Source organism: Ostrea edulis, chromosome 2 (genome assembly GCF_947568905.1).
Source record: "Ostrea edulis chromosome 2, xbOstEdul1.1, whole genome shotgun sequence".
Taxonomy (NCBI): Eukaryota; Metazoa; Mollusca; class Bivalvia; order Ostreida; family Ostreidae; genus Ostrea; species Ostrea edulis.
Genome location: NC_079165.1, coordinates 75,235,784 through 75,262,832, shown reverse-complemented (window position 1 = coordinate 75,262,832; position 27,049 = coordinate 75,235,784). Strand labels below are relative to the sequence as shown.

Below are 27,049 nucleotides of genomic sequence, written 5' to 3'. Positions count from 1 at the left end.
CAATAAAAAAAAAATTTGAGGTCTTGAATTTCCTATCCTGTAAAATGGCTATAGTGATAATTATGGAAAACATTTGGAACTACTTTTTCAAGAAACACTAGAATTTGACTTGGTTTATATTTTCAGTTTAGTACCTTGGCAACTTTTCCTGTTACTGTAGATTTGTTTGGAGAAACCAAGGCATCTTTGAGAGGCTTTTGGATTCCTTCTGCAGGATCTTCTTCAGGGAGACACAAAGTAGCTGAATCTACTGTAGTTTCAACAACTGCACAGTAACTAATTGAAGCATTGCTGCATGCCCAAAATGTGTTTTCACCTTTTGAAATCATGTTTGAAAATTTGAAGCTTGTTCCCTCTTGTATCATTTGGAACCGGTTTTTCAAATAAATTCTTCCATAATAAATGTTATGTCCTTTAGCAGCTATAATGTTGAAGTATGTCATTTCCCTTTCTGATTGCTTATTCCTGTAAGACAATATTGTCTTTGACTTTTTCAGTACCATAAGCTCTAATGTGTCTTGTGCAGTTACCTAAAATGTAAAATAAGTCCTTGTTTCATTCAAATTGTGCAATTTATCTTTAATATAAACAGAAAATCATGATATCAAATGTTAAACACTCATGCATCTGTTTCCATAATTTGAACTCAGCAAACTTTATGTACTTTTCTGTAAATATTTTCATAAAAAGTATTAACCTATGAAACAAAATCTCTCATGTTTTTCATGTGAACATAAACAGAAAAAACAAAACTAACATTCAATTATGGAAAATGCATTACAATAAACCACAATGTATTCATAAAAATTAAATACTATTTTATCTGATAAAGAAAATCCATTTAAAAATTAACTCTTGTGGCAAATATGCTAATGCACTTTGAATCTACAGCTAATTATTCAGTTGTGAATACTACCAATATGTGTACATGTGAAGTACAGTCAACTGTTACAAACAAGTCTATCATTGACAAACTTGTTATATCATGAAGAATTTACTTTTCATTGTCATATTCTTTTTTCAAATTTTTTAATCTACAATATTCTTCAATAACACTTTCATAAGCTTGAATTTTTGAGGGATTAAATCCTGTCAGGAACAGACCATTTAAGACTGATTCTATGTAACTATCAAAATTCAGTGGCCACGGTATGTCACAGATTTTTATGAAACTTTGTGTGTAACAATATTATGATAGATATAAAACAAAAAGGACATGCAAAGGTTTGACTTAGCAACGGTTGCCATGGAAACCGATCCTCTAACAACAGCTGGACAAGATATGCACATGTATGTTATATTTTGAATAATCAAAAATTAAACGCTATTGTTTATAAAAACAACAATTGTAAAAATTATTTTGAGCTAGGTTCTAGCTTTTAGAAATTTTTTTGTATTTATTTAATCCTTGGAAACAATAGAAATAATTATTTTTATGATGTATAAGGGTTTGATATATGTAATTTTTAGAGAGGGATAAAATATATTTGCTCAGTCATTTGGTGTAAACTCACATGCTAGTAAAATATATTGAATCTTACTTTAAAAAAGTACAGAAACATATTTGTGGAGAAACCAAAGGTAAACACATAAACCAGTAGTTTCCTCTGGTGCACAAACCAAAATACACCAGAAAGAGTTATTGCCCTTTGTAACACTCTCTTGTATTGGAGATATGAACAGCCTTCATTTGTTTTCAGTATGGCAGGAGGTGGAAATTGAGTTTTTATTCAATTTGTTCTTCAGATGTTTATCAATATCAGATGATCTTTGTTCACTTAATTCACTACCACGATCTTTATCTTCAATTGTGCTAAAGGATTCCGGTTTATTTCATGGAATACAAATCCGTTTGATCTTTGCCATAGTCACCGGACTTTAACATCCAATCGTCTACGTATTCGTAGAAAAAGTAAATGTTGTGGAATTTAACGCTTTATTGCATCACATCCGTCTAAAAAAATGACCAGGGAAACAGAAGGCTGACAGACATATTCATAGAAAATATGAAAAAGCCCTGCCTGTTGCCGTGTTGGAACTTGTATTGACGTAAGTATTCTATTTGATTTAGAATCCAAATTCTAAAGTAAAGGCTGAATAGAATGTATCAGAAAATTTGGCTTTTAGTAAACATATGAGAACCCCAATTTATTTTATACTGCCAGCCAGGCTAGTCAGCTATAGTTGTATACATGTAGACTGAACATTGCAAGTAGTCCTGTCATTTACTGCATGGGTGTACAATATAGAATACTAGTTAAGTATGTCCCCAACCTAACATTCACTCAGGGAGTTTCCTATCACATTTACACAGAGTTCAGGATCTGTAAAAATTGGGGAATACTTATGAAATCATGTTTCATGTGGAAATTTTCAAAAGGACTAGGCTTAATTTATGTAATACTAAGTGATGACCCCCCCCCCTCTCTCTCTCTGACTGTCAAGTTTACAATAAAAACAAACATGTGAATGCCTGTGTGCATTCTAGATAAAGATTGTTAAAATCATATATATTGGTGAGCCAGGCTACTTTCAAGTTTGTTTACCTGTGGTAACCCCCACTAATATGTGATGGTTCTAATCTACAGAAGAAATCACACAAATACTATTATGATTTAAAGTTTTCTCATATCTGTAATTATGAACTTTAGGACACTTGATTTGGAAAAATTAAATTATGAAAAATTGATGATTTTGAATTGGGTCCTGTAACTGGGCCCTCAAATTTTAATACATGTAGGTCCTGTCAACTGAAGTAAATCAAAAAATATTAAATGTAAATTGTAAATATTCAAATACTTTTGAATTCTTACTTTTTCATCCAATAATCACATATTTTGGCCAAAGTACATGACCACTATTTTATGTAATTAATGTGTGCTTTTCTGTGTTTCAGCTGTATGAGCATCATACTGTGCAGATCACCTAAAGATGGAGTTGACCAAGTTGCTGACTTTGAGGAGGTAAATATTCAGCATTAATACATACACATTGAATACATAATTTGAAATTCAAATTTGAATCCCAGTATTATAAATCCTAAAACAAATTAATAGATGTGGGGAATGTGGTACATTGGGTTTAGTTTCTTGGTTATAGAGCCTGCATGGAAACTGAATTCTCTAGAATAATCACAGGAGACCATCCATTTTTTATGCGACATGATGACTTGAAACGTTTTCATCACAACTTCCTAAAAATTTTTTATTACTTCACTTAATTAGCATACTCAAAAAGACTAGTTGTTTTGTTGTCAATGACGCATATATATATGTACACATGTGTATGAGCTCAGTATCAATTGTAAAAATGATTAATTCTAATTAGGTCAATGTTGAGAATCACTCAAGTGACCTACATGTTGCTATTTGTGTGCGTCAGTCATCATAAGACGTTAATTGAACATTAATATTTTTTCTTGATAACCACCCTTCCAATTCTTTTCAAATTTCTTTTAAGCATCTTTGGGACAAGGGGAATTAACATAGATTGTAAATCTAAGGACTCTGGATTGACGGTACTTTTAAAAATGCTCTATACCAAAATTGAGAATTTTATTTTAGAACCAGGGTTTGATTTCTTCAATTTTATGGAGAAAACTTTTTCAGATATACACTTCGTTAAATTGTAGAGTTGGGGGGGGGGGTATAAGTGTATTTGACATTTATTTGTGTCCAAATTATGTAATTAATACTGAGGATTTCAGTAGTAGTCTGTTTTTAAAACAACAGACACCTAGATTAAGAGCACAATGAAAGCATACATGTGGGGGGGGGGGGGGGGGTTGACTTCATAACAATGCCTGAAAATTCTTAACAATTAAATTTTAACAAAAATTTTACACTAGAGATGCCAATTCAAGATAATTAACATGCTTTGTTTATTGGCATCTGGTGTACATTTAGCAACAAGTAGTGTTGTTCATTGTGAAACGATAAATTGATAATGTACATGTATGCGTTGGTTGTACATGTGTTTTAGGCATATCTTATTGCATGTTTTGTTATGTTTGGTTGTTGAAAATATTGATAGAAATTAATAATGAAGAATTGCTGATATACTAAGGACATCATGATTCTGATCTAAAGAAATTGAGGACTAGTTAATATTTACATACTTTGTTACATCATGACCATACATTGCTTGCAAGAAAAACACACATGGGCCACATACATGTAATCAGTGACTAAGACATTTTGTTCAGTTATACTGTTTTCAAGCCATTACATTTAATTCTTAGAAAAATTCCTTAACTGGCAATTGATTGCAATCAGAAATTGCAAATTTTCTATTTATTCCTTACTTGACACCATCGAATGACAGTAATGTGATGCGCGCTCCCCGTAATCAGGGGGAAATAACTCGTATAGCATTGTGAAAAATGTAGCTCATTGATTATATTCATATACTTTTGAAATATTTTATGGTTATACAAGATTTTTTTACAATAACTATTGAAAAAGACTCGAACACAATTTATGTTCATGTTATGCATAAATCTTATTAAATCATTGACTCCGCAAAATATTATGACATCACAGGAGGGTGGAACTACCTTAAATAAAGCTGAATGCTTATGAAGGAAAAACAGAAAGGGGTACCAAAATTGCGAATTTCGAAAACACAGGGTTGTGAATGTGGGTCCAAAAGAGTCATATAGTGTATAACATGGATTTTGTAGCCCTTAGAGCTATAGTGATACTTTGAATTTTTTTAAATTTGATTAATACTCAGGTAACCAATAAGGTTTGTGGACATCTTGTTAATTTATGAGTATTAACACTATTAATAGCTCTTCAATACAGCATAAACACATGTATACAAACTGTATCAAAACATAACATCCTTTAGGCCAATTCAACTTAATTAGTAAGATTATCATCCTGGGTCACCAAAAAGTATGGGGCAGACTGTGGGAAGATTTTATTTTTTATTTTTATTTTCTGAGAAATATATTGATGACAAACAAGTTTTTGTCAACAGAAGTGCATAATTTAATGCCAGATATATAAATCTATGTTATTTCACAGATGATTTTTGAGGGGCGGGTGGGCGAGCATGATAATCTATCAACTAAGTAATTAATTAAGTGGTAAAATTACTATTCTAGCATCATGAATGATCTTGTACATGTAAATTTAGTTTAATCAAATTGAATTAGGTGTGTACTGTATGAAAATGTGAAAAATAAGATGAACTTTTCAATATTTGTTCAACACATTTTTTAGAACTTGAAGACCAGAAGATGCATTCCATGACTCTTATGTGATATAGAAGACAAAGAAGAGCTCTTGAGAATGGAAAAAAAACTGCGAGTTTTACAGTCAATGAACACACCTCACGACACAAGTCCATCCTGATTCAGTAAACTGTTCTTCTAAGGAAACACCATGACTTAGTTAAGATCAAGTTTTGGTGTCAGAAGACTAATGTAACTAAAACATTGCAAAATTAACCTGCAAGTGTCTTATGTGAGCCTACTGAATAAGGATTCATTACTGAACAGTTGAAGGAAAATCACTATTATAATGATTTTTTAAAAAAGATGATTGTGTTGTTTGGATAACATTGTGATCTATGTTTGTTGAATAAACAACTTTGCAAAAATGAGTTGTTCTGTGTTAATATTATAAATTTACTAATTACTGGTATGTCAACATAGATTACAGTAACACTGAACAAACTTCAATAAATTTTAAAGTTTCATGCAGTTTCTGCAGTAGAAAATGACACCTATTGATTTTCTGGTCCAAAGGTCACCAGGTGCAATACAATACTCTGTACAATTGATGTCTGACCAGTTTCTTCAGAACCCTTTGATTGATAGTGATATTTCATACAGGGGTTGGTCACTGGTAGTATATGACCCCCATTGATTTTCAGGTCAAAAGATTAAAAATGGCAGGGGCCTCCGTGGCCGAGTGGTTGGAACATAGCGTTCAAAATCACACGGCCTCAGTCGGCGCGTGTTCGAATCCCGCTCGCGCTGGTATTAAGTGAGAAAGTTTCCCAATTTACTTTCGGAAGGTCGGTGGTCTCTTCCCAGGTACATTGTATCTGGGTTCTCACTTTCACCAATAAACACTGGGCACCATCAGAAAACTGAAAAATTGTTGAGTGTGGCAGAAAATATCAATAAATCAATCAATTAAAAATGACTAGGTGCAATGTAGCTAGTACTCTATGCAATGGTGTCCCCCCCAATATCTTGGGCCTGTTGTTCAATTATGATATTTCATATGTTGGTTGGTTATAAATAGTAGATGACCTTAATGATTTCCAGGTCAAAGGTCAACAAATACAAGGCAGTACAATGAACAATTTATTGGTATCTACCCAATATCTTGAGAAGACTTTTTATAGTTATTGATAATAGTTTACATGACAATACAGTACATGTAATATAGCTCGTTTATGGAAATGATTGCAAAATCTACTTGGTGTTTGGGGAGGGGGGGGGGGGGTCCTACTGGATTACAGTTTATGTTTACATGTTTTTTTTTAATCACTCCAACTAATTTTTATTAATATGTTAAACTTCTCCATGTTTATTTTTGAAATATCAATTGCTCATATTGTTCATTTTAACTGAAAATGGTGTAGGTTGTATTATTTGTCATTAGTATGAATTTTTGGCAAAATGCCCAAATTTACAGATTTCGCACTACAATAGATCAATTGTATTACATTTCACCATTAATCTTTTTATATAAATTAGGAGTCTTTGATATGGACACCCTTTGATGACAGTTGATTATGCTGTATGTATTTTCCAAATTATCTAAATTCATCAACGAAATCCAACAAAAAATCCCGTTTTGGCAAAATGCCCAAATCTACAGTTTTCTTACTACAATAGATCTATTGCACTACGTTTCACCATTAATCTTTTTATATACATTAAGAGTCTTTGATATGGACATCCTTTGATGACAGTTGATTTTGCTGTATGTATTTTCCAAATTATCTAAATTCATCAACGAAATCCAACAAAAAATCCCGTTTTGGCAAAATGCCCAAATCTACAGTTTTCGTGCTACAATAGATCTATTGCACTACGTTTCACCATTAATCTTTTTATATACATTAAGAGTCTTTGATATGGACATCCTTTGATGACAGTTGATTATGCTGTATGTATTTTCCAAATTATCTAAATTCATCAATGAAATCCAACAAAAAATCCCGTTTTGGCAAAATGCCCAAATCTACAGTTTTCGTGCTACAATAGATCTATTGCACTACGTTTCACCATTAATCTTTTTATATATATTAAGAGTCTTTGATATGGACATCCTTTGATGGCAGTTGATTATGCTGTATGTATTTTCCAAATTATCTAAATTCATCAATGAAATCCAACAAAAAATTACTTTTTGGCAAAGTGCATCGTCGGAAACCCACGGTTGATTACGCTTCGTTCCTCTCTCCATCACCCGTGGGTCCATTCATACCTATTCGCTCGTTCTCATGAATAATTCATGAGGCAATTTGATTGGGCGCTTTACGTATACCCTGAGCGAATTCGTCCAATCAAAAAGACGCTTTCAGTCCAATTTCGGTATACAATTCAAAATGGCGATTGCTGAACGGTTCGGAATAAGCAAATTAAAGGATTTCCAAGAAGACACCATAAACAAGTTGTTAGAAGGAAGAGATGTATATTTGTCAATGAAGACAGGGGGCGGGAAAAGCTTATGTTATCAAGCTTTCCCATTGTTGTGGACTGAAAAACATCGAAATCCCTGCAATGTTTTAGTGATAACCCCTCTGATTTCAATAATGAAAGAGCAGTGCGAGTCTTTGATGTCACTTGGATTTACTGCGACCTACATCGGAAGAAACTCAGAAGAAGATGATCAAATAACAGATGAGAAGTTTCAGTTTTTATTTACCTCTCCGGAAGCGATTTTATCCGTTACGAAATGGCGTGAAATGGTGACCAGGAGCCAGCACTTCAAATTGATTGTTGTAGACGAGGCCCATACTGTTTTACGATGGTATATTTTCAGAGAGAGAGAGAGAGAGAGAGAGAGAGAGAGAGAGAGAGAGAGAGAGAGAGAGAGAACAAGCATCCTCTAAGCATGTGCACTTATAATAATAACCTGTACTCAATATCAAAGAAGTCCAATTCAATATTAGCATTTATATGTAATTGTTTTAAAAATGTACTGTTGTTTCATGAGCTTTAGTGTATCATAATTTAACCAGATCCAGCACAATGACTGTCTTTATTTAGCTATAGCTTTATTAAGCTATGGGTGTCCAAGTACTGTACTTAACACACTCGTTTCTCACCGGTGGGACCAGAGTTTGATCCCTGTGGTCAAACAGTACACAGTGGGATCAGTTCTCCACGGTCAAAGATGCTTAAAACAGCTTTATAAAGTTATAAGGCTAAATAAAGCTGTATAGCTTAATAAACAGCTGATAGAGATTGTGCTGGACCTGTTAACCATGAGCAAGTTTTGCAAAATGAAGAGTTTTCTATTTTTATTTCAGGGGAGAAAGTGGTTGCAGAGGTGATGAACCTTTCAGAGTGTGGTATGGTAAAATTGGAGAAATACGATCCCTGATTCAATGCCCTATTTTACTGATAACTGCAACTGCTAACAAGGCAGCTAGATCTGACCTGAAGAGAAAGTTTGCCATGAATGATTGCTTTGAATTGATTGACAATCCTGATAGAGACAATATTAAACTCTTTGTGAAAAAGGTCAAAAGTACAATACCAATAGCAGATTTATTCTTGTTTTTAGTAAGATTATTGAAGGAAAAAAAAGAGCTATGTGAACGTTATATTATTTTTTGTCCTTCTATCAAGTTATGTGGAGATGTATTTAGTGCATTTAAGATGGAAAAAACTCAGAACATTGATATGTATCATTCAAAAACAATTGAAACTGTAAAAGAAAATATTAAACAGGATATGCAGGATGAAAATGGTAAAATAAGAGTATTGATTGCAACAAGTGCTGCAGGAATGGGGTTTAATTTTAAAGGTGTAAACAATGTAATTCACTTTGGTCCACCAAAGGATATGGATTCTTTTGTACAGCAGTTAGGTAGAGCAGGACGAGATGGTTCACAAACAGCAATGGCCTTATTACTTTATAATTCAAGACAATGCAAAAATTTAGATGATGATATGAAAAAGTACATTGATAACTCGGATAAGTGCAGGAGACAAGTTATGTTGTCTGCGTACAACTATGATCCAGCAGAAAACAGAGTGAAGCATTTATGTTGCGATATATGTAATGCTAGTTGCTCATGCGGAAAAGACAATTGTAATGATTATGAACATTCATTCATGGATTATGAGGAACTACAAGAAACATCTTCTGATAACTCTGAGAGTGAAAGTGATACTGATTCTTTCTAATTGCTTGTATTTAACCATTTAATATTGTCTGAAAGACTACTAGTAATGTTCAGTATTTGTCAAGTTATTGACGTGTAAAAAAAGAGCATTAAATTTTTGGCTGTTATTTTTATACTGTAGTTCAGAGTTGGACGAAATTTCAATATTGACCTTTGATATCTGCCAAATATTTGTGATATGAAGAATTTTCTATCTCAGGTTATTTGTATAATCAAAATATTATATATGGAAAATATGTCCATTTTATTTAAACCCTTCTGAAAAATTGTGGTATATTTCTGTCCCCTCTCATTTTTTCTACAGATTATGCAGACATGAAAGATAATTGTGTGAACATGCAAGAAAATTCTGTTCATATAAATAAGTCAAATGTTACGATAAGTATGTCACAAGAATCAACATAATAATCTTGCTTGTTGACATAAGTATATTTCAAATTACATATTAATTTTTCATGTTAATTAAGTTGCATACCATGATGTACATGAGGTAATAAATTGCCATTAGTGGTCATTGTTCGTTGTTTTCATATCAAGGGAAAAAACCAATTACCTTATTTTACCACTTTTTAATCATAGCAAAAATATCTTAAGTGCAGTAGTAGATGAAGTTAGATCCCATTCATTTGTGTGGCATGTCATGTATGTGATGAATAACAATACATGATGAGTAATATAAAGTGGTGTGTGTACTTTTATACAAACTGGTCATAAAAATAAAAATAATAAACCTTCATTTGAGTAAATACCAATTTATTAACATCAGATATATGTAATCTTAGTTGTAAACTCCCAATCTACTCCATTTATACTCTGATATTTTGAACACTTAACATGTTCAAGTATCATTACATTATTTCATATACTGATTGGCAACTTCTCTCTGATGAAAAATCCACTCATGCAAATCTTTACAGTCAATACCACTGATTGGATCTTTAAAATTGTGGAAACTTGACCATGTTAAGTCTTTAACGAAGTCTTTAGATCTTAAGCAGTTTATAACGGCCACAATGTCCTTCATCTTGTCAACCACTGGTCGACTGCTTTTGGATCTTGCTGTTTTTGTGGACGACATAAGACTCTCTTTTACAGCATCAATGACTTGAGTAGTCATACAGATTTGTTTTGCTGACTTATATGACTTGTTAGAACCCTGAGTGTTCAACTGGCTCTTTATATTGCCCACTTGTAACTCAACACAGTTATCATTGGGAATACACTGTCCAGTTCCACCTTTTAAATTTACTGTCATATTCCATTTGTATTCGAAACTCAGCTCAGGACTTAGAAGATAAATGTAGCAAAGAGTTCTGAAAAGCCAGATTTTATACTTTGAGTGCTTCAGTCCTGATGCGAATAACCACTCAAAATACACATTTCGTACGATTCTATCACCATCACCCATTCGATACGAGTCGCAGGTGTCTCTGTGTAGCAAAGACATGAATAGAAAAGTCTGTATGGGATTGTAACACACAGAGTTTCCCTTCGGAATATGAAATTTCCAATGATGTTTCTTTTCTAGATGTTTTTTAAGCCAGCCTCTTTTATGATATTGTTTTCCACATACTGCACATAAAAAGAAATCAGCAGACTTCATAGCATCAAGGTTATTTACATCACCGTCCAGAGCCCCCATGTCGTCAACGATATCCTGAAAGGAAACTTTGCTTACTTTCAGCTCATTCAAAACTCTTTCTGCTGCATTCAGAAGCCACTCATTTTTCTGATTATCAGACATCAACGAAAACAAGGGTATCGGATTAGGTGTACAACTCAAATCCTCCATTTGCATGAGATCTAGAAATGCTGCAACAATGTACGAGTCTGTGATGTCTGTTATGAAGTCATGATGTGCTCTGAATAATTAAATAAAGTAATAATAGCAAACTTTCAAGTTTTAACAAGTGGCCCACAGGCCATAACAGTCACCTGGATATAGCTTTTTGTAGTTTTCAAGAAGTTAAAAATGTATATAATTGTTAACATGCAACGGATAAAGACGAATGGCAATAGGTCTCCTGGGTGACTTAAAAATAGGCACTACTAAAATTCATCCATTTTGTATGATTCTGATAATACATATTACAGGTTCGATGCAATGTATATATTTTGGAATGTAACAACCCAATTTTAACACTTATAAAAGGAATTGTCATATCAAGAAATTAATGAAGTACATGTGTGACATGTATGACTAGCAATACCTGTAGCTTGAATTGACTTCTTCAGGGCCAGAAACATTTCGTCTATTAATCAGATTCCGTAACTGGTATAAAGACCCTTTATCTGCACTGCTTTTCTCTTTGTAGAAGAGCTGATAAATTCCCTGCACAAAGAAAAGTGAACAAGGTTATTCAAAGAAGAATAGCAACAACCAAAATATTTGTAGCTTAAAAATTCAGATTGTTTAACCAATGGTTCTATTTGTTACTTTATAAAATTTTACAAAGGCAAAAAGAGCTCAAAAATTATTAACTACTATATATTACATTTATAGCCCTTTTCAAAAGCCTGAATGGCAGGTTTGTTTTTAAAAAATGCAGCATTATTATGAAATATGTATCATGAAAATTCCAAACAATGCAAGAAGTAATTATATCAATCTAATTACTCTATATTTTAACAAGATTTCTATAATTGAAACAAAAAATATGAATGTAAAATGAAACAAACACAAAATTAACATTTCAAAACAAGAGGCCCATGAGCCACATCGCTCTGAGTCATCTTAACAATAATTCATATTTAAAAACTTTTCATATTTATTAGCATGTAAAACTTTGATCCCCTACTGTGGCATCATCCTAACCCGTGGGCCATAATTTTAAAAAACTTAAATCTGCAATATATCAGGAAGCTTCCATGTAAATTCCAACTTTTCTGGTTTTTCTGATTGTTGGAAAGAAGATTTTTGATTGAACCATATTTGCATTTTTGTGATTATCTCCCCCTTGAAAGGGGTATGGCCCTTCAATTGAACTGATATTTTGAATTCCCTTCACCCAAAGATGATTTGTACCAATTTTAATTTAAATTGGCCTGGTGGTTCTGAAGAAGTTTAAAATGTGAAAGTTTACAGACAGACGGACAACAGGTGATCAGAAAAGCTTACTTGAGCTAAAAAACTATAATAAGGTAACAATTTGGCTAGGGTTTGTGGTAACATTATCGGGAAACTCATGACTGTTTTAGATGCTGCAGTTCCATGTTCAAATTAGTTATAATGTACTGGTCAATGATTGAAAAGATCAATGGGAAGGGGGGGGGGGATCTGGAAATAACAGGATTTGAATCTTAAATATTCCTATTCATATAGGGGAGAAAAGTACAGAAAAATATAGCATTACTTACATGTACCTTTAGAATTAATCTCCAGAAAGAAACTATATTTTGGGGATTGGATAAAAACTCTGAAGGTGGCTAATAGTTGTGTTAGAGGAACATGTTTGAACATGGAACTACAGCATCTAAAACAGTCATGAGTTAGAGATATCTATTATTAGTATTCATTAGTCAAAAATTTAAGGAATGGTAATATGGGCCTTAATAAACAACAACTGTAATTTTCAACAAAACTCCAAACTGCTTTCAACTGATGTTAAATTATACCAGAAGGAAGTTCATCTCTCTATGTAGACCCTCTGGTCTGTGAATTACTCCCAATAAAGACTCATACTCAGAAGGGCTGTTCTGCATTGCTTCTTGAGCACTAAATGCCCTTTCGTTTGTCAGGACATCCCCACCAAAAACTACCTTTTCCAAAACATTTTTTTCAGGATTTTCCCTAACATGTGGAAAAGCAAGTTGATGAACTCTTTGGAGAATTTCTATCATTCCTTGTGAGCTATTCTCACTGGCATCTACTAAATCACAGTTCAGAAAAACAGATTTCTTTCTCATTTGGTCCATATACATGTGCTCTATATACTTGGGAAAATTTGTAATATGTAACTGCAGAAAAGGAACATAATGCATAAGAACATTAGCCACATGAAATTTGAAATTGGACATTAAAGAATTCAACTGTTCACTTGATGGGATCCAGTTCACAGCATTCAATGTTGGGAAATCCACAGGCGGATCAAAGGGGACCTTGGATTCATCAAAAGTGATTTGTTTCTCTTTGACCAAAACTAGAAACCAGTGTAAACTTTTCTTTTGATTTTGCAAGCTCATTTTAGAAGGGGTGATTGTAATATCTAGATTGTCACCTAGTATTTCAATTGGTCTCAGCTTTTTGTTACATGTAACTTCCTCTGCATCCATTTGTTCTTCTGCAGCAGTTTCATTCCCCATCTCATGCCTGCTTTCAATCTCCTCAACATAAGATGTCATCATTGAATGGAGTCGATTTTCTTGCTGCTTCACAAGCTCTTTTGTTTTCTTGTGTAGACTTGTAGGGGAAATTGTTATTCCCAAGTCATGAATGATATTCATTCCCTGAAATTCAGATGTATTTTTTTTTAAAACTTACAAACAAGAGGCCCATGGGCCTTAACTGTCACCTGAGTATCACAGCCCATACAGAGCCTCAAATTTCTATATAAGCATCAATATGGAGTCTTTTGTGCACATATTCATGATATTTCAAAATACACACAATTCATATTTAATTACAGAATAAGGAAAATGGAAGTTTAGAGGATATAAATCATATCAACATTTCCTAATTGTATTTTTAAACATTTTCATTTTTCATTATATGTGGCCATATTGGCCCCACCCTAGGACCTGAACCCCATACACAGGAGCCTAAAATTTCACAATTTAGGTAGAGAGCTTTATGCACATCATAATCATGCATTTAGTTTATCTCAATTATACATAGGAGTAGAGAAGAAGAGTTTCTAAGATTTAATATATTTTCACTATTTGGACTAGGGCCTGACCCATCATCATATTTTCAATTTTGGTAAAGGGCTACCTGCTCATTCTGAATATCCATTTAGTTACAATTTAGTATCAATAGCATTAAAAATGTCATTAAAATGTTTTACACAAAAATTCTATATGCCAAATCTTGCCCCACCCTGAAGTCAGAACCCTTATACCAGTGATCATGAAAGTTACAATTTTGTTAGAGGCTCTACATTACTATGCATTTAATTTTTCCCATACATGTGTAGTTGTAAAGAAGATTTTTGAAAATTGGTAAAATTTTGGGCAGTTTTTGTCACGCCCTAGGGGAAATTTAAAATTTATGTCCCCTTGTCCCAATGATGCTTCATACCAAATTTGAAAAGAATTGGAATGGTAGTTATCAAGGAAGAAGTTAAAGATGTTTAATTGTTAACTCACGACGGAAGACGCAAGACGACGGATGCAAAACAATTGCAAAATGTGACCTACATGCAAGTCTACTCAGGCGACCTAAAAATTTACTTGTACATTGGTAACTACAGTTTATCTGATTCGAACACTTAATTCAATTTCATGCAAATTTAATTACCAGATACATTACACAACCCAAATTCAAACTGGCTAAATGTAGCACTGGATCCTCGAAAGTACTACCTCCTGCAGGCCTTTTTGATTGTAGGTCATACTTGTGATACAGCAATTAAATAACATACACATGGAGATTTATAAATATAGATGTCATTTACAACACTTTTTAAATTTTATAATACCTCTCTGTTCAAGCCACATTTCTGGAGAATTAAGCCTAGTATGTATTGCAACTGGTTAATGGTCTGTGATCTTCCATACAAAAGTACAGCAAGGGATGTAAGCATCTGTGGTAGGTTTTTCTTCTTTTGCAAGCCAACAACACTGCTAAATACTGAATACAGATATGGTGCCTTTAGTTGGAGCTGCTGACTTGTACATTTCCAGTCAAATTTTATAAGTTTTTCATTGTTGGATGCATGTCCTTTGAATATTTCACTATCCTTTTTTGAAATATGTTTTATTTCATTTAGTATCACATTTTTAACAATGTCAAACATTTCCTTCTTGTAATTTTCATTCAAACTTAAATTCTTCAGCACTGCTCGAGGTGAGGCATTATTCAGCAATGACTTTAAAGCTGCCTGCTCGTGTTCTTCTTTGATAATCTTTAATCTTTCAACACCACTGTACTTCACTACTATCTGTATAAAGATGTAAATGTTCATTTATAAGAAAATCCATTCAAAGTAAAATAAGTTCAGGGACGCCAGTCGTCGCCCCAATAATTTTGCCCCCCCCCCCCCCCAATAAAAAGATAATAAAAATAAATATATAAAAACAAAATTAAAAACTTTGTAATGGTGATATTTACTCATTGGAGTGGTGAGTATAAGGGCGACCTGTGGTCAATGGAGCGACAAGTGTGAAAGCTATTGTTTACACAGATGCAAAAGGGAATGTACATGTATGTCTGTATACCTGTACAGGTGGGTGTAAACAATAAAAGGGGCTTCAATGCTGTAAGAACAGGTTTGCTACAAATTGTTCATTGTCTGATTAATTGGTAGATCGATGTTTGGAAGCTTTAATGATTCTGGGTTGTAAGTCATTAAAAATTATCAAAAAATATTAGAATTAAGAAGCATACATATAAATTAAAGGAAAATACTGAAAATTAGTTAAATTCAACGTCTAAAACAACTTGTTGAGATTTTTTCTACCTTTGTCACACATATTCCTGCATTTCAATTTTAAAACAATAGAAGGATTAACAAGTATTGATAAACTTGTTTATCTTAATTTCTTAAGTGTTGCGTTCTTTCAATTCAACCCTTCTTGGTTTAAACGTTCCATACCTATGGTTACATTATGACGAAATATCAAAATATTACATTTTATCTACTCTAGGATATTTTAAACAGACATGACAGAAACAAATCTTATGTATTACATGTATTGAAATCATTGCACGGTTCAAATACATTACGCTAAACATCATATTTGTGAAAGTATTTTTTAAATCTTCATTTTCACCCCTCTTATTTTCAGACAAAAGATCATGGAACATTAAAGAAATACCCCCCCCCCCCAAATGATATTTTTAAAAAATAATTACCTTCACGTCAAATTCCTCAGACTGGTCTTTCGTTTGAGTACACTCATCAATCTTTTTATCATCGTGGCACTTTACAGGTTCAACTCTTCTTTTGCTTGAAGAACTAGGACTTAAAAACAAACCCTTTTTTACTTTTGATTTTGGAGTTGGGGTGAGTTTTAATGAACTTAACACTCGTTTTGTCCCTTTAGGCGTTGACAGTTTGTCTTTAAGACTTCGAACACCTGTCATATCTTTCAACGTGGATAACAGCTTATCTCGTTCGTCTTTTATGCTAATTAATTTAGTTTTCAGATCGTTGTTGAGCTTTTGAACGCGGTTGAGCTTGTTGGCACAGGAATTACATGCAAATCCTTTTATGCTTGGAACGCACATAAGTTTGTACACATCCTTGTACTGTTCCTGACTCGTGGCTGACGATAGAGACCTGTATGATCGGTCAGTGATGGTCTTTTGGCAAAGCACGCAATATTTTACAGGCGCGGCCATATTTGCTGTGGTAGCAGTTAAGTAATGCTACCTTTAAAAACAGAAGAGTTCCGTTATTATAACGATTACTTTGATTGGACAATATTTTTAGATATTATTCATGAGAACGAGCGAATAGGTATGAATGGACCCACGGGTGATGGAGAGAGGAACGAAGCGTAATCAACCGTGGGTTTCCGACGATGGGCAAAGTGCCAAATTATAATACATTGGTACAGCGGTCAGTAACACATTCTTTACCATAGGTGGATATAGATATCATAAATAAGGAGGGAATTTTATGGGGAATCGAGATTTATGGAGAAAATTAGTTGTCTTTTTCAATTTTTTATATACCACAAGGACAAAACATGGGCAAAACGGGCTGAATTTTGCAGTTCAATTAGCCCTCATAGACTGCTGTCGGTTTCCATGGCAACGGATGGTAGAAATTCGGTGGTGGGGTTGAAATTATGTAAGATGGTGCAAGTAAAGTTAATACTGTGAAAATCAAAGAAATCTGTGACATTGAGTGGCCAGACCCTATCTGATTTCTTTGATTTTTACATAGAATTGATCTTAAGCTGCGTACCCTACTGAGAGCTACATAAGCCATCCCTCTGTCAAAAATGTCTGATCCTATATCAATTACAGCAGAATCAATTGATATCCCCTGCACTTTATGAATGGTTGATGCCCATGCAAGGATTAGAGGAAACTGTCTCCTAATGATGTGACGTCCTTGATACACAAAGTGATGTTCAACAGGATTTATTGCTATATCACTTTGTTCAAAATGTTGATTGTTGATCTGAATCCTTCCAACTTTTGGATCATCAAATCTTACAAATATAATTGATGGATTACTCAATTCTTGCGAAATGGTGCCAATTTCAGATACTGTACCAATAGCACCATTTACTAAACCTCTGTCTGTTTGTATATTTCTTATTAACATAACTCTAGCACCTTTACATATTTTAAGTACATTCTGAAGTCCTCCTGCAGACCTATTATTTACAGGTATTAGATGCTGTTCTACTTCTCCGAAAGCATTTTTATCTTCTTGTGAAAAGAAGTGAAATGCATCAATTCGTGTTATAACATTATTACTCAACTCGTTTAATTTCATTGTATTGTGACAGTTTACTTTGCTTCTAGTTGGAAACACATGCAGAATATTTTTTTCACAAGGAAGTATTAGCCTTGTTTTTAATAACTGTTCATCTGACTGATTTATCATTCCATACCGCACTCTGTTCAACAGTGAATAAAATGTGCATTTTTTTTTCTGTCTCATATTATCTTCTAAAAACATTGGGTAAAATAAATGCCAAAGTAAACTGTTTGTAAAAACAAAAGTACCTTGCACAGGCCTCAACTGAAAAAAATCACCTATTACTATTACACTGCAACCACCAAATGGCAGTTCATTATTTTTTATTTCCGATAACCTTCTACTTATAAAAGAAAATAAGTCACTACTAACCATACTTATTTCATCAATAATAATTGTATGGATAGTTTGAAAGTAATCCCTCAACTTTTTCAAAGCAAAACCTGTTAAACTACAATATGTTAAATGTTTTGCTACGGGAATTTTGAAAAGAGAATGCACAGTTTGGCCATTGATGTTAGTAGCAGCCGTACCTGTTGGAGCACATACAACAACAGGGTTTGTATTTAACATTGATGAACAGAACAACTGAAGATAAGCTATCACTACTTTCGTTGTGAAGGTTTTCCCAACACCAGCACCACCAGTGATGAATAAATGCAAAGGCAACTTATTTTCATCATAGGATTTTTTAATGTAATTAATAACACTGAGTTGAGATGGAGAAAGCTGTTCAATGCTCTTTCTAAATTCTTCCATTGACATTGAACAATACATTGAATGAGCATGGAGCTCATCTTGTTCACAATTTTCATCATGTAGCCACATGTGATTTTGAACACCCATTTCTTTATCTGTATATTCATGTGTGAAAATTTTTAGTGATTTCTCTAATATTTCTTCCTTTATAGCTAAAGTTTCAGTTAATTCATCAATTTCTGATTCTTCGTTACATTGGTTAGTTTGTTCAAGCATTGCTATCCTTCTCATAGAATTTTCTACCTGTACAGAAAAAGAAAAATATGTGTGATTGACAGTAGAATTAAAATATCTGTTTTTGTTGATAAAAGCCTCTTTGTAATTACTGAAAGGTTCTAGCAAATCTTTCTCACACCTATGTGGAAGCAAGAGCAGCAACATGGAGTAAAAGTATTCTTCACTATTTGTTGAAAAATTGGGAAAGCGTACAACTATACACTTAATATTTTTCTTCATCCAAATATCATATTTCTCTATGTAAATTCTTTCTAAACGGCACTTTAAAGTAGGTTCTGATGCCTTTTCATACCACGCACTGAAATGGTAAAAAGAAATGTCCTCAAGCATAGTGGGTCTTGCTCGATAGTAATCAAGCACATTTGTATGAAAAATTTCTACTGAATCATCAGGAAGATTGTCTAATTCTTTCTTACTTTTTAGTAACTTAAATCGTTTACTGGGCAACATAGTATTAATGAAAACAAACTTTCTACTTGTGTGGATCAAGTTTAAATTACTAATCCTGTATGCAGCTTCTTGAGAGCTTAATCTACGGTGACGCAATACACAAATACCTATTTTCAATAAACGCTGATACCTAGGTATTGAAGGATTTTCTTTGAAAACTTGATGTATTAGATTTCCTAAAGCTGTTTTAAGTTCATCAGGCTCCGATTTGCAAATATAATTACAGACATAATATGCAGCAGCTTCCGCATTGCAAATTAATTGGATGTCCATATTTGCTCGCCAGAGCCTTAAAATCATAGGATTGTAACTATTAATCATCGTCTCATTCAATTTACGCTTTGTTTCATAAAATCGACCTTTATTTCTGTAAGAAAAATCAATGTTCCCAAATATTTTTGTTTTAGTACAAACAGATTTTGGAAATCCAAATCTACATGATGATTTAAATCCTTTGGAACAGTAGGTTGTATGAGAATGAGTTTGTAACTTGCAAACTAATCTATTCAATTCAGGGTCTTCTCCACTACTAGGTATACATGACCAGATAGTTGCATTTATGTATTTCAGAAGATCCTGTTCGGTTGCATTTTGGGCAATGTTGTTAACCCCAAAAAACATGTGTATGTGGGGACTTCCCCGGTTCTGAAACTCCACCCGTGCAAAATAGTCAGTAACATTCCCTAAAGGTTTATGATTGCCGTCAATTATGTATTTTTTCAGATTTTTAAACCTTCTTTCAAAATGCGTAGCTGTCAGTAATGGGTCACGCTTCATGCCCTCAAAACAATTTGCTGTTTTCTCTGATTCTTGAAAAGTCAGGTTGTTTACTACCATACTTAGTTCAGGCCAATGCAGATCATCTGCTGACAGTGTCATAAAAATTGTGGGTGGACCTAATGTTTTAAACATAGCTAGTAAATTATATAAGTGATTTCTGAAATAGGCGACAGTTCCTCTTATGTTTTTCATGAACATATACGAATTTTGCAAAATTGTTGAATTTTGTGTACAACTTCTTAGATCTCCTGCTGTAACTGAATTTGCATTATTTTGTTTTATACGCATGTTGATGTTTATTTCTGACTTCAAATGTGACAAATCTATAGCTACTGGAGAATGAAATAAGTATGTAATATTTTTTCTGAAAAAACCTTTGTAATTGTATATGCGATTTTTAATATACATTGAAAGTGACAGTTTCTGGGGCCTATCATGTAAAAATCCAAACTGTCCCTTTGGAAATAACCAAGGGAATGCTTTCTCTTCACCCTGAAACATTTCATATATATTAACAGGTTTGTCTTTTATACTTGGAACTTCAATAACACCATCACATATGTATCTTTTGATTGAAAGATCTGGAATATTGGAATCTAATGGTGTCATTGTGCTGAATTCCAGGTTTTCTACAATTTCATCAAAGTCCTCACGTTCATCACTTATTTCCATACTAATGTAATTACCTTCATCAGCTATATCTTTTTCAAAGTTGATATTTTTATATAAGGGATTAAAATGTTTCAACCACATTAATGCATTTCTTAAATGTTTTCCTGACACTTTGTGTTTATAATCATCAGCTGTAGTATATGCATTGTGAAGGAACTTCACTGACAGAAAACTAGAATTTTCCGGAGAATGTGGCAGCTGGCTTGCAACATTCTGAACATCAGAAGGTAAATGTAAAGCCAAACCTTTCTGAGCAAACTGACCTCCTGGTAAAATGATGATAGTCATAAAAATCTCTATAAGGGCAATTAATCTTTTCTCAATTGTATTCAAAATATTTAATTGTGGAGGGATGGTGTCAATATGCAATGAATTACCCCGAGATGAAAGATAGGGTGTCTTTCCTCTCCCAATTTGTCTGTAACATGTATTGCACAAATCTGTGCTTTTATTGTAATACGTACCATTCAAAAACCTTTCACTTGTTATGTGGTAAATCTGATCCTTAAATAAAAACCTCTCACAACTATGACACCAATACACTGGCCTCTCCCTTATTGCTAGTTCATAATCAGAAATATGATTTACATCTTGTAAATAGTTTACTCTAACATTGCTACTATTTACAACACAAAAGTCGCTCACATATGGTGACCCTGATTCCAGATCATCCATTTCAAAATTACAAAATATATTGGTATCATTACCACCTTGCATGTTCATTTTATCACTTAAGTTATTCAAGTTGAAATCTAGACTCTTTCTTCTCTTCTTTTTCTTAGATTTATTTTGACCAATTTTCTTTACATAAGTGTGGAATTTCAAACAGTCATTACCACAATGAGAATTCATGTTTCCCTTAGTTTTATTTACAAAGCTTGTGTAATTTCCCCTATCAGAATCATTCAGAGTTATTTCATGCTTACTACATGTATTTTTCCTATCATTGCATGTCTTTTTAGTATTTGGGGGTGACAACCAATATGGAAAATGAATTGGTGTCATCTCATACTCTTTTTCACTGTACACTGTATGAATATATGTTAAGAATTCATCTGTATCAGAAAATGTAAGCAATACACCTAACCCATTGGGATCAGGGAACCCATATCTATTTCGTTGATGGGAGTCAAACATGTAAATTAACCCAGTGTCAGAATGGATATAAACTGCAACAGAACTGTCTCCAAAAGTGACCAGTAGATAAGATGACAATTGTACTGCTTCATAAAATGCAGAATCGAATGTTGACTGATCGAATTCTTGAAGTGCTGTTCCACTGACTGGTCCGAAATACAGATCATAAAAGTAAGATATTTCACCAGTCAATCCTGTCCAACCTGATAAATTTGATGGTAATTCCCTATGTGATAAATATCCATTCACATTGCTAACTGAATGAATGTATCTATACAGGTCTGTGCCATGATGTATTGTTTCATTCAAATCCGTAACACTAATATCCCTTACATCTGGGCTATATTTCGCAAACATCAACAAAGCAACCAATGCAATTGCGGTACACTGTACACCATTATACGGCTGAAATTGCTTACAACCCTGATGGCAATTTGCAAATAAACTTCTTACCATTTTGTTTCTGTTTTGTCTTCAGGAAAAAGTTCTTTGTTGTTCTTCGTCCTTTTGATGAACTGGCGGGAAATTTCCTCGTGCTTAATGATGATAACGGATTCTCAATCCCGATGAAATTGCATCGTTGGCGTTTGAAACGTACCGTATGAATATTTTAGATGTAAAATATCACATAATCCATATTAGAAAAAGATAACAATTGGATTACTTTCTCATATAAAAAGATGTTATTTAATCACTTGAATTAAAACAAAGATTTAATTATTTTCTTCAGAACGAAAATAAATAGCGCGCTTTAACAAATTCCATATACCGATCCCGATATCAATGACAAAAAAAGAAGAATGACGCGATCTCGAGATCTATATATATTGAATGCAGTTAAGTAAAAAAAATCTATAAATAGAGGTCATGTATGTTTCTTGTTTAATTCTGATAAAGAGAATTTATGGTATAACATTGTTGATTTACTGCGGGTCTATAAATTATTTTTTTAAATGTAGGCCCGCAGTAAATCATGTCACCTTTCCAAAACCATAACATATAATCGCCCGCCTCCTGGCGGCCGATAATAAATAAACACAAACACGTAGTTTAGGATATGAAGCGCTCTGAAAGTGCAGTTTACTTATTTCGAAAGACAAAGAAGAACAATGAAGAAAAACTTGAATATCAAACTTCATATACCTAGGTTTTTTGCTCCATATAACCTTTCCTGAATGTTTTCTCTAACATAGCCATCTTTAGCCTTTTCTGACCGCCACCGCCCATGCTTTTTAAACAATCTATCACTGATATCAGAGGTTGCAACTGAAGTAGTTCCACCTGAGCGCAAGCTATGAAGACCGAATTTACTTCTATCTAACCCTATTTATCCAAAGGCATCCAAAACAATTTCTCTAGCCCTAGAATAAGACAAAGGACGATTATCCCTTCTAACCTTGTATGTTCCAGCACTTTTACAATATGTCAATGATGCAAGGTGAAGATAACGAACAGTGATCAATCTCATAACTCCTACAAGCAATACAAAATAGATAGTTGGGCAAACACGGACCCCTGGACACACCAGAGGTGGGATTAGCATCCCCTGTTGACCGGTCACACCCGCCGTGAGCCCCATATCCTGATCAGGTAAACGGAGTTATCCGCAGTCAAATCAGTGTGCCAAGAACGGCTTAACAATCGGTATGAAACACATCAGACAGCATTTGACCCAATGCGAGGTTGTATTGACGAACTGGATCGTTATAACGACCATAGAATTTGCGAAATGCTGACTTCAATCGAGATTGTTGAAATTCCTGTACCATCAACTTGTTTGTCAGTAGCTTACCTCGATTTAAAAACTGACTATACCGAAGGTCACAGCGAGAGATTTTTTCTTCTCACGTAGAAGTTTTTGAATAAATTCTGCTTCATATGAATATAAAAACAGGTCAGCTAACAATGGAACACAATTCGTGCCCATGGGAATTCCAACAGACTGTTGGAAGACCTGATCACCAAAGACCACGAAGATATTGTCAATGAGGAACTCTAGCATATTTTTTATTTCAACTTCAGAGTACTTGTGCGTGGAATCAGAGTGGTGTTTAACAAAGTAAGTTTTTGAATGACTGATCACTAGATATGAATATTTCCGTTTTCCGTTTTTGTTGAAGAAGCAACTGTCTATGATGTCAAAAAGTCTAGTCTTTAATTTATCGTGAGGAATGGTCGTGTATAGTGTTGAAAAGTCATAGGTTTTAATGGTATTGATTTGGGGAAAATTCTGTGATTTCAAGTTTACTAAAAGTTCTTTAGAATTTTTTAGAATCCACATTTGATTAACACCACTTCTGGCATATGTAGTCGCACAGTAAGTTTGAAGTTTCTCCTTCACAGCTGTTAACATTTTCGTGAGGAGCAAAGATAGGGGCTTGGTAGAGCACTTACTGGATCCAGCAATGTATCTTTGTTTGTAAGGGGTTTTATGTAGTTTAGGAATCCAGTATAGGTACGGTAACTCATATTCATTCGACCCATTGACTGGAATATTAAATGTGTCTAAAACTGAAGCATGGTTTTGAAGAATTTCGTCTTTTGAAAGAGCAGTTGGAGTATAAGTATGATTACCAAAAGTGGAATTAATGCCAAGTTCGTTTAAAATACAGTTGTAATAATCAGCCTTACAAACAAAGACAATGTTGTTACTAGCTTTGTCAGCTGGAACCAAAACATAGTCCTCATGTAACCTATCTAATTCTTTTATCACTTCTGGTTTACTAAACACAGAAGGATAGATGGTACGTACTTTTGTTTTCATGTGTCTAATGCGGGATTTTAATATCCCTCTTATGCTTTTAACCCATTCTGAATAAATATACTGAAGAATTAACGTCAACTTCCAACACTTTTATGTATTCTCCTAATGTTTGAACTGGACAGGTATCGCAATTAGTTCTAGCAATACACAACTTATGACCTTTATATACATCCGTCTTACTTTTGACTATGTTAATTATCATACAAGTGTCATAAAATGATATGTCTTTAAGTTTTATATTTGCGAGCTCTGAAAATCTGAGGAACCCTGCAAATCCTAATTAACACATACATAATTTTTTTTTTTTTTTTTAGATTTAAATCTCTGAACCAATGATTTAAACTGGTCTAGTGTTATTGGTTCTTTCTTAACAATGGGCTTGGAAGTCTCTCTGACTGCACTCTCGTTTGTTAATTTTACTAAAGCAGATTCACATGGATCTTTGAAACCTGCTAACTGATGGGCCCAGCTTATCGCATGTGTAGCTAATTGAATTTTGCTAGAAGACTTGTAATCCATAGCGATAGGGATTATATATAATGCCACATGTTAGTCCGCTGCTGGTAACGAAGAAATGGAAGGCAGAAGTACCAGCCAGACCTAACCTGACAGAAAGCAGTCCCAGGGACTGCTTAGTAGTCCCAGAGCAGTCCCGCAGCAGTCCCAGTATGCGGGGTTAAGATAACTAGTGGGAGGAGCTAAGCTGACAGTGAGATTATCATTAAACATTGTCGATAATCGCTGGAGCGCGTCAATACGGTAGTCGAAATTGAAGATAAATGACTTACAATGTAATTAAAGAGAAAAACAATACATTATACATAAAAGCAACACATATTCAAAATACTTATGTGACATTTTTTCATGAATTTATAACAAAATGATCGTTTATGAATACGAGTAAAAAAGATACATGCAGAGTTTATAAGTCTGATAACCACATTTTCACAACGTAAAATCAATTGACGTCCATGTTATGTCAGGCGATCTTGTTGTTGTTGTTCATTATTTTAATATTTCATATTAAATATTTTTAATATTTCATACATGTGAAGTGTATTTTGGGTTTTGAAAAATATGTAGCATAATTATATTAATTTCTTGACTGGGTTATTGAAATGAATGTGTTTAAAGTGGCCTAAATGATTTATTCACTTATTGTCTATATTAAACTAGCAAAAACTGCTTTCCACTTACGTGTACACGTATTTTTAATTTGTAAATGATTGGTTGGATATGAGTTACTTATTGCCAGCATTGTAAAATTGTTTAATTTCACTACAACAAATAGACAGATTTAAATAAGTATGAAGATTACAATCAGTGTATATGTACATGTTGTTTTGACCTGAAATCGAAGGCACAGTGTTTATAACGTGAATGTACCCGAATAGACGTGTTCAAAGCGTTACCGACGACAACATTTGATAGCCCTGTTTTGACACCTGTAAACACACGACGACATTCTGTGTCTCCCGACTCCATGGACACAGTATACCTGAGTCCAATGGATTTCATTTTTCGAATGTAATTGATCAATCAAAATTAATAAAGCAAATTCTAATTGAATCCGAAAAGAGTGATTTTTCATTCTGGGTTAGAAAATCAAACACCGAAGATGTCACAAAGACCAAAGCGGGCGCTGACAGATAAATATTTTTGTTTTATTTATTTTACATGAAAATATCACTGAAGTACACGTATTTTTAAATTGTTATGTAAAATAATGATATAATGGAAAAAGAACAAGGAGTAAATTGTTCACATTCATGTAAAATCTGCTTCTTTAAAAAACTAAAAAAAAACAAAAAACCACCTGCATACATGTGCGTTCACATGTACAGTAATCATGAATCAAATTGCTCTGGTTAGGACACCAAGACTTAGTTACAAAGGAGAAAAAGTATAAAGGTACAATGTACTGGTGGACTTATCAATCCACCATTTCCCATGACTTCAAAGACAGAACACTGCTTATACCAAAGCATTTCAGTGTTTTTACAACATAGGTGCATTTGTTTGTTTGTTAGTGTTTTTTTTTCATGTGAAGATGCCTCTGTACAAATGTTTAATATTCATGATTTTATATAATTATCCACCGTCGAATGTAGGGAGATATTCTTGTGATTCTATTTTCATCCATTATTTTCTCTAGTGAAAGTGCGTCAGTAAGCGCTGACAAAACTACTGAAGTGATTTGTGTATATTCTGAATACACGGTGGACGGGTATTTCTTGTCAATCACAACATCACGTGCTTCATTCACGCT

The 27,049-nt window shown here is 33.7% G+C and overlaps 3 protein-coding genes and 1 long non-coding RNA gene across 5 annotated transcripts; 2 read left to right on the top strand and 2 right to left on the bottom strand.

Moving 5' to 3' along the window:
* The first annotated feature begins 1,600 nt into the window (after nucleotides 1-1,600).
* Nucleotides 1,601-5,570, top strand: LOC125654963 (uncharacterized). The gene is made up of 3 exons (XR_008799835.1): nucleotides 1,601-2,049; nucleotides 2,897-2,963; nucleotides 5,229-5,570. It is a non-coding gene; the product is annotated as an uncharacterized LOC125654963 (long non-coding RNA).
* A 1,820-nt stretch (nucleotides 5,571-7,390) lies between these two features.
* LOC125659963 (uncharacterized) lies at nucleotides 7,391-9,898 on the top strand. Its single transcript, XM_056153611.1, has 2 exons — nucleotides 7,391-8,000; nucleotides 8,503-9,898. The coding sequence occupies exons 1-2, from the start codon at nucleotides 7,576-7,578 to the stop codon at nucleotides 9,383-9,385; spliced, it is 1,308 nt and encodes a 435-aa protein (XP_056009586.1). The 5' UTR covers nucleotides 7,391-7,575; the 3' UTR covers nucleotides 9,386-9,898.
* A 222-nt stretch (nucleotides 9,899-10,120) lies between these two features.
* LOC125679037 (uncharacterized) lies at nucleotides 10,121-11,243 on the bottom strand. Its single transcript, XM_048917937.1, has one exon. It carries the CDS (start codon nucleotides 11,180-11,182, stop codon nucleotides 10,238-10,240), a length of 945 nt encoding a protein of 314 aa, XP_048773894.1. The 5' UTR covers nucleotides 11,183-11,243; the 3' UTR covers nucleotides 10,121-10,237.
* On the bottom strand, nucleotides 10,121-17,061 carry LOC125660322 (uncharacterized). 2 transcript variants are annotated; one of them, XM_056153609.1, is made up of 5 exons: nucleotides 16,397-17,061; nucleotides 15,021-15,482; nucleotides 13,602-13,830; nucleotides 11,595-11,716; nucleotides 10,121-11,246 (listed from the first exon to the last, which is right to left on the bottom strand). In XM_056153609.1, the coding sequence occupies exons 1-4, from the start codon at nucleotides 16,883-16,885 to the stop codon at nucleotides 11,673-11,675; spliced, it is 1,224 nt and encodes a 407-aa protein (XP_056009584.1). In that variant the 5' UTR covers nucleotides 16,886-17,061; the 3' UTR covers nucleotides 10,121-11,246; nucleotides 11,595-11,672. The 2 variants fall into 2 exon arrangements, with proteins under 2 accessions (XP_056009584.1, XP_056009583.1); XM_056153608.1 differs by lacking the exons at nucleotides 10,121-11,246; nucleotides 11,595-11,716 and having other exon boundaries at nucleotides 12,661-13,830.
* Nucleotides 17,062-27,049: the final 9,988 nt, after the last annotated feature.

Coding starts and splice junctions, on each gene's coding strand:
- LOC125659963 (XM_056153611.1), top strand. CDS start 7,576: ATGGCGATTGCTGAACGGTTCGGAATAAGCAAATTAAAGGATTTCCAA. Junction 8,001..8,502: donor GCCCATACTGTTTTACGATG/GTATATTTTCAG, acceptor TTTTTATTTCAG/GGGAGAAAGTGGTTGCAGAG.
- LOC125679037 (XM_048917937.1), bottom strand. CDS start 11,182: ATGCAAATGGAGGATTTGAGTTGTACACCTAATCCGATACCCTTGTTT.
- LOC125660322 (XM_056153608.1), bottom strand. CDS start 16,885: ATGGCCGCGCCTGTAAAATATTGCGTGCTTTGCCAAAAGACCATCACT. Junction 15,483..16,396: donor CTGAGGAATTTGACGTGAAG/GTAATTATTTTT, acceptor ATCTTTATACAG/ATAGTAGTGAAGTACAGTGG. Junction 13,831..15,020: donor AATGTGGCTTGAACAGAGAG/GTATTATAAAAT, acceptor TCTGAATTTCAG/GGAATGAATATCATTCATGA.